Below are 13,310 nucleotides of genomic sequence, written 5' to 3'. Positions count from 1 at the left end.
TCTTTTCCTCCTATCTGCCATACTCTGCAGTCCACATTTCTTCAACTTCTCTCTAGACAAGAGAATGAGTTTTGTTCATTCTCTTGTTTATTTTTGTATTTCATTTACTATCATTGCTAATCATGGTGCCAAAATTGCTGAAGATGGCATGTTAAATGTGAAAATAGACAAGGGAATGAGCAAAGCTGGTATGGTGGAGAGTCATCTGAATAAATTTATATTGAGTAGATTAGAAATTAGTTAAACACTAAACTGAAAGGACAGAGGGAACATTATACCAAGCAGTATAATTGGTGGGAGTATTCAAGGTAAAGAAGCATGCTCACCAAATAACTCTGATTGTGAGTTATCAATTCCTCCCCACCCCCCAATTCCCCACAGACATGGCCAATATAAATATTGTACTTCTATTGTACTAGTCTACCTAACACACACAAAGTGTATCAGTAGGCTAGTGCAATAAGAGCATTTGACAATAGGAGAGATTAGTCAAGGGAATAATGCTCTCCCCCTCTGTTAATTAACTTCTGTATGAATCACATTAAAGAATATGGCATTATATCAAAATTGCTGACTTTAATTTCATTGTTTTTAAGATACAGATGAGGTTATTCTCTTCAATAAATTCAATAAAAATCTTCAGGACAAATTAATTGCTGCGACAAATTTTGCATGAAAATCAGCAATAAAAAGACATTCTGAAAACAGGATGGTAAACATTAATTACATTAACAGTAGAAAACTTCTCTCCTTAGTGAATATTGCATAATGTAGGTGGGCTACACCACCCAACCAAAAATTTATCTTCTGAAATGCTTCTTTTTTAAATACAAAAATTATCATCTGCTTGAATAATAAAATTTCTCTATTACAATATTACAGAACAAGGGAAATATTTCAGCTGTTTCGGCACCATTTTTAGTGAAGATGACAAACTAATTATGAAAATATACAAGAAAATGAACATAGTTGATATGGTGGAGAATTCATCAAATTGCTGCCATGTACCCTCAAGGGGTGTACAGAATATGATAGTACTACATGAAAAAAATTAGATCATTCCTAACTTCCTATTTACAATTTTCCTCCAAATCAGTCTGTTACTTGTCAAGACCCCAACATTATCAGATCTTATATTTCTGTTGTCCAAGGTACTTTGTACCATATCAACCCACCTATATCATGGTCTTCCTCTGGGTCATTTTGCTGCCATCCTGGCAGAGAACACTTATTTTGCTAATCTTTCTTTGCCCATTCTGTTTAAGTGACCATACCACCTGAGATTAGCTCTGCTAGTGCATTCCTGGATGCTGACAATGTCAAGTTCTTTCCTAATATCCTCGTTTTTAATATGATATTGCCATTGATGCCATCTGTTCACGCCTATAATCTTTCTCAGGACTCTCATATCTGCGGTCTTTAGTCTTTGGTCAAGTGTTTTATTTCTGACCCAGCTCTCAGATCCATAAGTTAAAACTGGTTTGAACACTGTCTTGTATATAGCTAATTTAATGTTCCGACTGATTTCTCTCTTATTCATATGAATTTATTCAGTTGACTTCCCACCATAAGCTTTGCTGATTCTGTTGTCTATTTCTATATTTAATTTACCATCTTCAGTAAAAATTGTGCCTAAGTAGCTGAAATGTTTTACTTGTTCCACAGGATCTCCATTGACAACACAGTTGACATTTTCAATGATTCTGCCTATTTTCATTGTTTTTGTTTTTTTATTGCTGACCTTCATACCATATCTATTACAACAGTTATTCAATTTAGTCAGAGAATCTTGCAGACTGGTAGCAGATTTATTTAGAAGTATAACATCGTCCGCATAAAGCAAAGAGCTCACATTAACATTTCCAATTCTGATATCATGTTTAATACCACTTTTCTTCATAATGTGATCCATATAGATAATGAATAACAGTGGGGATAATGTACATCCTTGTCTCACACCAGATTTAACATTAAACTATCTTCCTGTACTTCCTTGAATTCTAACTGCTGACTTACAACTCAAATAAAGACTAAGTATTGCTTGATATAAAGCCCCATTGACACCATATAACTGTAGCGTACTGAATAGCTTCTCTCTTGGCACCTTGTCATATGCCTTTTCCATATCGGCAAAACTTAAATACAGATCTTTGTTATATTCCCATGCTTTCTCGACTATTTGTTGTAAAGTGACGATCTGATCCTGACAGCCTCTATTTGGCATGAATCCAACTTTTCTTCCACAATTCTTCTCAACCGTTTCTCAAGTATACTTGCATAGATCTTGCCAGGAACGCTCAGTAGGAAAATACCTCTGTAATTCTCACATTCAGTTTTATTTCCCTTTTTATATATGGGTACTATGAGAGCTCTACTCCAATCATCAGGAATTCGTCCCTCTGTCCAGGCTTTCTGAACTATGCAGTGCAGCTACTGTAAGACTTTTATACCACCATACTTCAGCATTTCTGGTCGAATATCATCTACTCCTGCTGCCTTTCCACATTTCAAGCCTCTGATGGCTTTTTCTACTTCAAGTATGGATATGTATTCCTGACTGCATGCCTGGTCAGTGTTTTTTACCACTGTGCTGTCATCACTGCTTGTTTCATTTAGCAGTTTTTCAAAGTAATTACTCTGTACTTCAAGGATTTTTTTTTCTCCCATTTTCATGTCACCTTTAATCTCCTAAGTTTCTTCAACAACCTCCAGAATATTTTGCCACCCTCTTGATATTTATTTTCTATATTCTTGCCAAAGTCCTCCGATGACTTTTGTTTAGCTAGTTTTACACAGTGTTTAGCATTCTTGCATTTGTCTCTGTATTCTCTAAGAGCACAAGCTGACTTATTTGCCAGGAACTTTTGATAAGCTTCCTTCTTTTCCTTCACTGCCTCTTTAACTTCCTGTGTCCACCATGGAGTTCTAATTTTTCTGTCCTTGCAGACAACTTCACCACGTGCCTCTCTAGCTGAATCAATCAGGGCTTTCTTCAAGGCTTGCCACTGAATCTGCAAGGTTTGATTCCTGTTCTCAAACCCTTTCATTTTTTTTTCCAATAAACTTTGTGTATTTTAGTCTACAGTTTACATCTGAGAGCTGCTCAACTTTTATTCGCTTTAAAACTTTCTTACATGTTATTCTTTTCAATATGAAATTCAGTTTTATCCTGCTCAAGACTAAATAGTGATTACTTCCAATTTCAAATCCTCTGTACACTCTGGTGTCCTGCACCAGGGAGAAAACATCACTATCAACAATAACATAGTCAATGAGACTTTTCTTATTCCTTGCCTCTTCTCTCCATGTGAATTTGTGCACCTTTTTCTGTTGGAACATGGTGTTAGTAATAACCAGTCCATGTCCTAAGCAGAAATCCAACAGGTATATTCCATTATTATTAGCTTTGCTCTTTTCTCCAAATTTTTCCAAAATATTTTTGTATGTCTCACAATCAGTTCCTACTCTGCTATATAGATTCCCAACAAGGACCAACTTTTCCTTTTTCATTGTGTCAGTTGCTTTTTCTAAAGCCTCAAAAAATCCCTCCACTTCTACCTTAGTAGAACCTTCTGTGGGACCATAAGCACAAATAAGTCTCATTGTCCAGTTCTCCCATTCTCATATTTGCCCACATTACTCTACTTGAGACTGATGCCATTGAAGAAGATTAGCCTTGTATTTTGTGTAGAATACTATAGCTACTCCTTCTTTTCTTTGATTGTCATTGCCTGAATATAACATTTTGCATTTATTACCCAGAAAGATCTCACCAGTTTTTGTCTTTTTTGTTTCAGTCCCCCTATTATGTCGATCTGGTACTTATGTAATTCCTCAGCTAGCTCCATTTCTTTGCCATTCAGGCTTCTTATGTTGATAGTACCGATCTTTAACTCTGGTGATGTTGAGTTGGGTGTGTTTTCAGATTTGTTCCAGTAGGTGACTTTTTGCTGTTCGTCCTGGTTCCCTGGTGAAAACAATGGGGCCTTGTTTAACTGGGCAACACCCCAGCCAGCTGAAATTTTGTCATGTTGTACCATAATTTTTTTATTTTGGTTTAACCAATAAGAATACAATTTGGTTGGCTAAATCCCAAATTGCCAGCTCATCCTCATTCATTCAGTATCCAAGTAGATATCCAACAGGGTGCACCACGAGAAGGTGAGGATTGGACATTAGGTCAGAAGCCCTGGTCGGTTCTCCGCATTCCTTTAAAAGCTGTGTGGAGGTCTCCTCTCAGTTATACAGCTTTGACCCTTAAGCACAAACACTAAACATAGATATGAGACTTATGACAAACAGAGGAGTGGATAAAAGGCATCAATTATAGAATCATATTATAAGTGAAGATATTGGAAAGAAATTGAGAATGTTAGCATTTACTAATGAGTAAGCAGATTGGATACTGCTTATATATTCTAAGGTGGTAGGGTCACTTTAGCCGAATGTCAGTATTTAATAAATAAAGTATTTCATCTACTTTAGTACATCTGTTTGAAAACAGATGTTTGATTCTAGGATAGTGGTAGGGAAAGTCAAGGAAAACAAAAATCTTGATGGATTGATGTTAAGAGTATCTTAGAAGACTGAAGTGTATGAGCTGACATTAAAGAGTTTTGTCAAATAACAGAACTAATTTTGAAGAAAATTGCCCCAGGAATAATTTCCTGGTGCTATCATAGTATCCTGTACATCCCTTGAGCATCAAATTTAAAGAATTTGATGATGAAACTTGCAGGTTATGAACTGTAAAAGTGAAGATTGGAAATCTGGTCAGAACCTTAGTCATCTGATCCTTACATGCGATGTGGAAATCTCTTTCCAGTAATCTAAATTTGATTCCAAAGTGATCCCAAATAAAAACTTGATTACAGATGCTATTAGCATTAGCCAGGCATCTCTATGGGTTCATTGTGGAAATGTTTTGTTTAACTCCTTCATAGCTCTCTTTAAACTCATTCATTAAAGATGCTCACACTGTTCCTGCTATAATCCATTACATGCCATTAGAAAAACCCAGATCTCCAGTTACGTTGATGATACTTTTACTTTGCTTTCAGGAATGACCTCTCCCACATTTTTTTCCCCACCTACCATATATTGATAAAATTCCCTTATATCTGTGCTATAAAATTTAGAGATCATTTTGCCGTGCTGTGTATCCTATTTTTAAATATTAACATTGCAGATGCTGTTCAGGGACATGATAAAGAAATAAAAATTCATGAGTTGGAATGTATTGCAAGAATTTGATGTAAACACAATGATGTAATTAAATAGGATATTAGTACATATGTACATTAAGGAAATCAAGCCTAGAATTGAAACTCTAGGCTTTGTTTTACTTAAAGGAATGGCTTTGTATTCCATTAATTTCATATTTCATGGACTTTCCTCATTCTCGCAAAATTTAGAAGACCATTTCCAAGCATAGTAATTCAGATAGGATTTAACTTATTGAGAGAATCACTTTGTCTCAGCAAGTAGTGTTCTCTATCAGCTTTGATTGTGACAATTTTACACCCTTATCAGTATGATTCCTAGATTTCTATTCTCTGTCCACTGTTACTCTTAGTCTTTATTCTGATCAACCACTTGCATTGAATTCCCATCATTCAGTGTTCATAGTTCATAACCTTGAACATGGCATTGACCTCAGACTTTTTAGCTCATATCATTAGTCTCTTCATGTCGTACTGTAGAGACACTGTATTGGATTCATTTCCTTTTATCTTTTCCAGTTAGCATCATTAAGCAAACAGTTGAATTATCACTCACCAGATGCTCTCTCTGTCATTAATATACAAACTGAACTGCAGTGGTCCACTGGTAGAGGTCTGAGATAAGCTACTAATGATCTTTGACAAGAAGTTATGTTCTTGTTTAATCCTTTATCCAAGCATAAGTGAACAAAGTTTGCACATGAAGTATATTAACAACTAGGCTACTTGTATGTAGACTGGTAAGTTCACATCAGTTGCCTTAGTCCCATAATGCAAAAGCATTATGGCTAATGCCAATTCCTAGACAGGGTTGATCTTTATTGAGGTGAAAAAGTAAAGTAAAACTAAAACTATCAGGCTGTCTTGATAAGAGAGCCTGATAGTATTAGGAGAAAGACAAGACAGATGGACAGTATGAGAGAGAAAAAAGCTTCAGCTGTTTTATATCATCTTATAGTCAAAGGTGATCTTATTTTCTTTTTCACCTTTCTCATGCAGCTGAACAACCAAAGACCAATTTAAACTAAAATACTGAGATAACTAATACTCAGGTTGTTAGCCTTATCTAAGTTAATGCCCTTCAGTTGGTCTTCTCTGCCTGGGATTGCTTTCCAGTCATCCCTGCAGTTGACTATAAGACCATGGTTAACTAAGAGAATGGAACCATTTAAAAAACCTCTCATAATAAAAATACAGAATTTTATCTCTCCTTAGTGAATATTGCATAATGTGGATAGTCTTACCAGTGAAAAATTTAGTATCTCCTAGAATGCTTCTTTCTAAATACAAAATTGTCTGATTGAACAATAAAATTTCCATGTTACAATATTGTAAAGCATTTGTGTGGCATGTTGTTCATTTTCAAGTCCATGTTTTTTTCAATTGGCCATGCTTAGAAATTGAGCAAGCGTGTGGTTAGAGGATGTGAGAACTAGATTTTTTTGCTTGGAGATTGGTGAATGAGTGAAATAGATTGCCAAAGTCTGTTATGGGTGCCATGACTGAGTGAATGAGTACAAAGCAAAATATGATAGGTATTGCACAAATATTGGATAGTGCTTGGCACAATGTTAAGGGCCTCCCTTGATGAGTCTATGGACTCCATGGATTTGTCATGTGGTAACAATAATAATAGTGATAATGTGTTTCATAATTTTTCGTGACTACCTTGACTTGGATAAGGAATGAGAGTTAAAGGTAGATAGATCAGTGAAGATTCTTGTGCAAGTTAGCATAAATTTTTAAATTTGTTTCTTGAATGTGTCAAAATCTGATATTGAGAGTAGTGATCCAACCATGAAAATTAATAAGAATAGAAATTGGGCTGGTCATCACAATGGGCGTTTTTATAGCATCAATGCATAAACCAAGAACAATGGTAGATGTATTCTGTTGAGGAAGCATTCCATATCAGATTGTGATCTGAAACCTATGCAAGTGGTTATGTCAAGAACATAATTATAGGACTTCTTTGAACTCCTATAATTATGGTAATTACATACTAAGGATGTAATTTTGCTTAGTAACTTTGGTTATTTGTACTCTTTGTGCAAGATCACTGCTGTGATTAAATGTTCCTTTAATTATTTACTAGGAAAAGGAAGCTGAAATACAAGCTAGTCTTAGGGAAGAACTGCAGAAAATGAAGGAAAAATTATCTCAGTTAGAATGTGAGCAAGAAGAAAGCATTATGGCCATGGCAGAAACCAAGTGTAATATGCATGAAGAATTAGAACTTAAAGAGAAACAATTACTGCAATTTAAGGAGGAAATAAACAATCTAAAGAAGGAAAAGGAGTCTCTTGAAGCAATTGGTAGGTGATTTTTGTTTTGCTTTTTTCCCTTGGTTACACTAGCAATATATAATTTATGTAGTTTTTTGTCCTTAAAAATATTTAATAAACTTATTAAAATACTTAAAAAAAATGAGCTTAATAAAAAAAAAAGAAAAAAAAGAACAAATTTCTTGGAAATTTGAGTATCATTGAATTTGAATAAAAATTGATTTTTTTTTATTATCTGTATATCCCCTCTCTTACCATTTCATGCTAACAAACACTGAAATTTAGCAATATGCTTCCTGCAGTATGGTTGCTGTTTTGTGTCTGAGCAGTGTGGAAATGGAGTTGGATATGTTAGCATTATCATCAAATATGTTGTTTCTGGTTTCAGAATTCAGATCAGGATTATTGTATGGTCAGACTATTTTGGAGGACAGCTTTCTTTTTATCTTCTAAGCAGGTTGATCTGAGGATTAACTTTCTCATAAATTTATAAGAAAGAACATAGTTAAGTATGAATATAAAGAACTAACTCAATGCACAGATAATATTAAATTGATAACATTGAGGACTTCCAGCATTATGACAGTTTTAACTCATAAGAAGCAACCCATCTCATGATGCTTCCTTCTCCAGGCATAATTTTTTTAGATGATGTACCATGGTTTACTGCATTCTTTAAAATCCAATTGTGTTTTAAACATTGGATAGCACTGGTTTCTCTGTAAAGTTGTTTCAGGTGCTATGGAACATTGCATTGTATTCCAGAGTTTTTGCCAAGTTCAGTGGGCATTTGAAGATCCATTATTGGTTTTACTTCTGTTTTTTGATTTGATGATGCTGTCTGAAATCACAGCAGAATATAAACTATAAATTATCCAAAACTGAAATTTTTTCACTTCTTTATAAAGCATTTTATACTTGACAGAAAAGTATATATATTTTTTGTCATGTGTAACACAAATCATAGAAAAGTAGTACTTTTCTGTATTTAATAATGTTATACCCATAACTTAAGTAATTGAAATGTGATTGTTTACAAAAGTTTAATGTGTTTTTATTTATATTTCTGATGCTTAGAGGAGTCATTTGATGCCAAATTTTTTAGTATTAGTTTTTGTAGTAAAGGGAATAAGGAGGTATAAACTATGATAATCTTTTTTATGAAGAATCAGAGTACAAATACCAATTGGTTAATTCAGAAAAATTTTCCTTGGTGTGATGCAACCTTTCCTCCTTAACAAAATTGCTTGGTATTGCAACAGAACACTGATGCTTAATAAATAATTTTGAACAGTATATGCTCTAAAATACTAATCATTTTGAACTGCAGAAGTATTTCTTCAAATGGGATATGTGGTTTTCATACAATCCTGTAATTATCATATATATTTTAATCAGCTTTTTTTTTTACTATTTTAATGGGGATTTAATGTTTCTGGCACTAATATTTTCTCAAGTGGTACTGATAACAGTAGTAGAAAAAGAAGAGCTCTCCTAATTACCATTTTTGGCATTAAATTTGTTCTTCTTTCTTAATCTCTCTCTCACACACACAAACACATACAAACTTACTTGAGGTCATAGGAGCTGAATCACAAAGATTTTCTTTTTTTTTTATGCATGCATTATCATATATTAATACTTATCAAGGTACAGTAGGACAGGTATTGTAACATAGTGATCCTACTACGATGAGCCTATCCATACTATATGTAAAATTTGTTTTCACTACTTATACTTTCATCACCCTCAAGAAAATGTATTCCACTCGCCAACCTTCTTTGTCAAAAACATTTACTCTTTATTTTGTCAGAAACATGCTGTGCTCATTAAACAAATGGAGCTTAGATTTATGAGTAATACTTAAATATAAAGTGCTAATAAGCTTCATTTCGGCGATTAAACAATATTTTAAAATAAGAGGATATAAAATCCACATTGTTTTAAAACCGAATAAGAAACTCAAAGATTGGAATCAGAGAGTTTCATGCCGAATATAGTAAACTATAAAGTATCGGAGATCACTAGCGTGAGCTAATGCAAGTGACCCTAGTACGTAGTACAATACCGGACGATTCGTTGCAAAGGTGGGGAAAGTTCAGATTGCTATTCTTAGGTATTTTCCATAATGTAAAAACGCATTTCCTAGGAAATGTATGCTGTTATTGCATTATGGAGGGAGGTCACTACCCAGACCGGTTTCAGCCTTTTTTGAGGCTTCATCAGTGAGTAGCTAGAACTAATACCAAAGTGTATAGCGAAAAGAACTTATATACTCTGCTATACGAGTTTCCAAAGAGGTGCAACCATTAAGTTACTTAAATATAAAGAGCTAATAAGCTTCATTTCGGCGATTAAACAATATTTTAAATTAAGGGGATATAAAATCCACATTGTTTTAAAACCGAATAAGAAACTCGAAGATTGGAATCAGAGAGTTTCATGCCGAATATAGTAAACTATAAAACTATATAAACTATAAAACTATCAACTGGTATTGTACTACGTACTAGGGTCACTTGCATTAGCTCACGCTAGTGATCGCTGATACTTTATAGTTTACTATATTCGGCATGAAACTCTCTGATTCCAATCTTTGAGTTTCTTATTCGGTTTTAAAACAATGTGGATTTTATATCCCCTTAATTTAAAATATTGTTTAATCGCCGAAATGAAGCTTATTAGCTCTTTATATTTAAGTAACTTAATGGTTGCACCTCTTTGGAAACTCATAATAGCAGAGTATATAAGTTCTTTTCGCTATACACTTTGGTATTAGGTCTAGCTACTCACTGATGAAGCCTCAAAAAAGGCTGAAAGCAGTCTGGGTAGTAACCTCCCTCCATAATGTAATAACAGCATACATTTCCTAGGAAATGTGTTTTTACATTATGGAAAATACCTAAGAATAACGATCTGAACTTTCCCCACCTTTGCAACGAATATTCCGGTATTGTACTACGTACTAGGGTCACTTGCATTAGCTCACGCTAGTGATCGCCGATACTTTATAGTTTACTATATTCGGCATGAAACTCTCTGATTCCAATCTTTGAGTTTCTTATTCGGTTTTAAAACAGGGTGGATTTTATATCCCCTTAATTTAAAAAAATGAGTAATACTGTTTAGCACTCGAAGAGTGCTACGCAGCATTACTCATTGAAGTTTCATTGCTGCTTTGAACTGCTGCCCATGCTTTCTTTCTTCATATAATCTCATGTTTGCATTATGTGCATGGATTCAAAGAATTCTCGGAGTTGATCTCAGAAAAATGTGAATTTTATTTGGCATAATATTAATTAAAAGACATTCTTGAACTATTAAAATAGGCAATTTATTAGAAAGGAAAAGTATCAAAAAACCTCCTCAATCATGCAAAATCAGAATGTGTCCCTAGAGCTGCAGAATATAATGGATATGCAGTCTTATTAAGCAGAGATTCTTAAGAGATTATGTGGAAGGAATATTGTGTGCATAAGGATGATGCAAGTTATGTATATTATAATGGGCATGCAAGATGAGGCACAACTATTGTATGGTAATCTAAATCCAAGTATGAAAAGAAAGTGCTTCTGCAATCTGTATACTGCCAAAAGAATTCTATTATTATGCTGCAAGTAAAAGAAAGAATGAATGTGAAAGAATAACTGTTGAATGTTTAAAGTTTATTAGACACATGTATTTGCAAGAATAAATAACTTTTAATATTGCAAATATTTTGAACCTGGTCATCATCATTGCATTAGCGTAATAACAAGGTGAAGCTAGAACAATGTTAATCCTATTTGCAGAGCTGAGCATGTACCAGAATGCCACCTTGTGAGTAGATACAAAATAAAAATAAGATTACAATTAAAGCCAGAATTAAGTTATATGAAATAAAAATTAAATTTAGATATGAATTGAATGACATAACATTATATTAAAAAACAAACAGGGAAATGCATGTACTATTGCTTGCCATTTATGAGAATGAGATCCACAAACTGTGATCTCACCATCAACATTTGCATCATCCTCTTTCTTCAAGAGACAATATTCTCAATCTTAAACACTGATCTTTTCAACTTTTTTTTTTTTAATTTATTTATTTATTTTATTTTTTATCTAGGTTGTCTCTCCAATGATCTTACAATAGAAACTGACTTATTCTCAACCGTAAGTTTGACTCACCTGCTCAGAAGCAAAAAAAACCAACGAAGGTCAACTTGACAATAAACTGATGAATTGTCGACATATCTGGACATTCCTTCACTCCAGCAGAAACTTCAGTACTCATGAAAGGATATGATTATGTTGTAGTACCTAAAAGAATTCCATACTGGGATTTCTTGCATAACATCGAGATGAACCTAACCATCCTCTTAAGTGAGGACACTAATAAACTCAGACTAGAAGTCTTCTCAGTACTACTCAGAGCTAAACTTATTCCTTCAAACTTATCTCTAGCTGAAATCAAGCCTTAAAATCCTTGAGACATAACAACCAGCTAATTATAACCAAAGCAACAAAGGTAAAGTTGTAATCATCACGAGCATTGCCAGTACAACAGATAAATTTCTCTTCTGTTAGAAGATCAATCCACTTACCACTCAAAACCCTACCAATAGCCAAATCAACAAACTTAATTCCTTACTCAACAAAGTGATCAGTTGGGAAGAAGAGACCATCAAAAAACTGAAGATCCATTTTGAAAGAAATCGATGTTTTTATGACCTACCCCAAAAATTCATAAGGAAGGAGTTCCATTCAGACCCATAGTTGATTGCATGATGCTTATACTTTTTGCTTTGCCAAATTTCTAGCTCATCTTTTAAGCTCTCATACTGGTCACACTCATCCTGATGAATCTGTGAAAAATTCATCAGAATTTCTGACAGAAATTAAAAAACCCTCCCTTCAACCTATAGACCGCATGTTCAACTTTGATATCCAGTTCTTATTTACCAGTGTACCTCTGTTCAACTGTTGTGCTGCATCTGGGGGCGGGGGGAGGGGAAGAATACTGAGTTACTTTTAAGGAAAAGTAGTATTGTTACTATTTTAGTGTCGTGTTCTGTAACGTAAAAAACTTAAACCTTCATGAGGAATTTGCCATGCAGTTTTAATTTATATAAAAAACTTTAATCCAAGTACCTGCAGATCCATCTTATTTGCTTATACTTGAAGAACAGCAACAATAAATACTATTCACGTGTTCAAGATAAACCCTATTTGTTCATTATATTTATAATGTGCCAGGATTAATTTTTAATAATCGTCATTAGTCGTTAACACTCATCATTTCTAAACATCTTGTTTAGAAACAGCTATAAATTTATTTCAGAAATATTCTGGAAACTGTTTTAAATTTTATGAAATCTCAAAAGATTTCATAAACAGCAAAAGATTCTTGACACTTGCCTATCAACTTGACTGCTGCTTGACGGCAAGATTTTAAATCTATTAATGTACAAATAACACAGCACTGTTAACATTTCCCACATATATTAACACTACTCTTTCCAAAGAACAATGTCACCTATTCCATCCTCTCGCAGTCTTCCCCTCCAAAATATAATTTATCATCCTCCAAATGCAATACTCTCATGAAATTACAAAAAGAAAAAAGTATTGTCATCACCAGAGTTTGATATGGGTAATGCCACAGTTGTTCTTAATGCCACGGAATACAATGGAAAAATGGAGATTATCCTCTGAGATCACTCCACCTATACCCCGCTAGAACACGACCCCACAAAAACACAAGTTAAAAAACTAAAAAAACTTACTTAAAAAAGTGTCTTCCTGCCCCCACCCCCCC

General features: G+C 34.0%; 1 protein-coding gene across 3 annotated transcripts in view; it reads left to right on the top strand.

Moving 5' to 3' along the window:
• The window catches only part of LOC150105258 (uncharacterized), a 560,407-nt gene that overhangs the window by 152,060 nt on the left and 395,037 nt on the right, over nt 1–13,310 (top strand). For all 3 annotated transcript variants that reach the window (XM_090394016.1, XM_090394015.1, XM_090394017.1), the window contains exon 9: nt 7,318–7,537. In XM_090394016.1, the coding sequence (XP_090250142.1) occupies nt 7,318–7,537 (220 nt within the window). The remainder of the gene's footprint in view (nt 1–7,317; nt 7,538–13,310) is intronic.

The sequence above is a fragment of the Typopeltis vanoorti genome, chromosome 6 (assembly GCF_054136105.1).
Source record: "Typopeltis vanoorti isolate ZY-2024b chromosome 6, IOZ_Tvanoo_1.0, whole genome shotgun sequence".
Classification (NCBI taxonomy): Eukaryota; Metazoa; Arthropoda; class Arachnida; order Uropygi; family Thelyphonidae; genus Typopeltis; species Typopeltis vanoorti.
The sequence above is the reverse complement of the archived record's forward strand: the minus strand, read 5'-3'. Positions and strand labels throughout refer to the sequence as shown.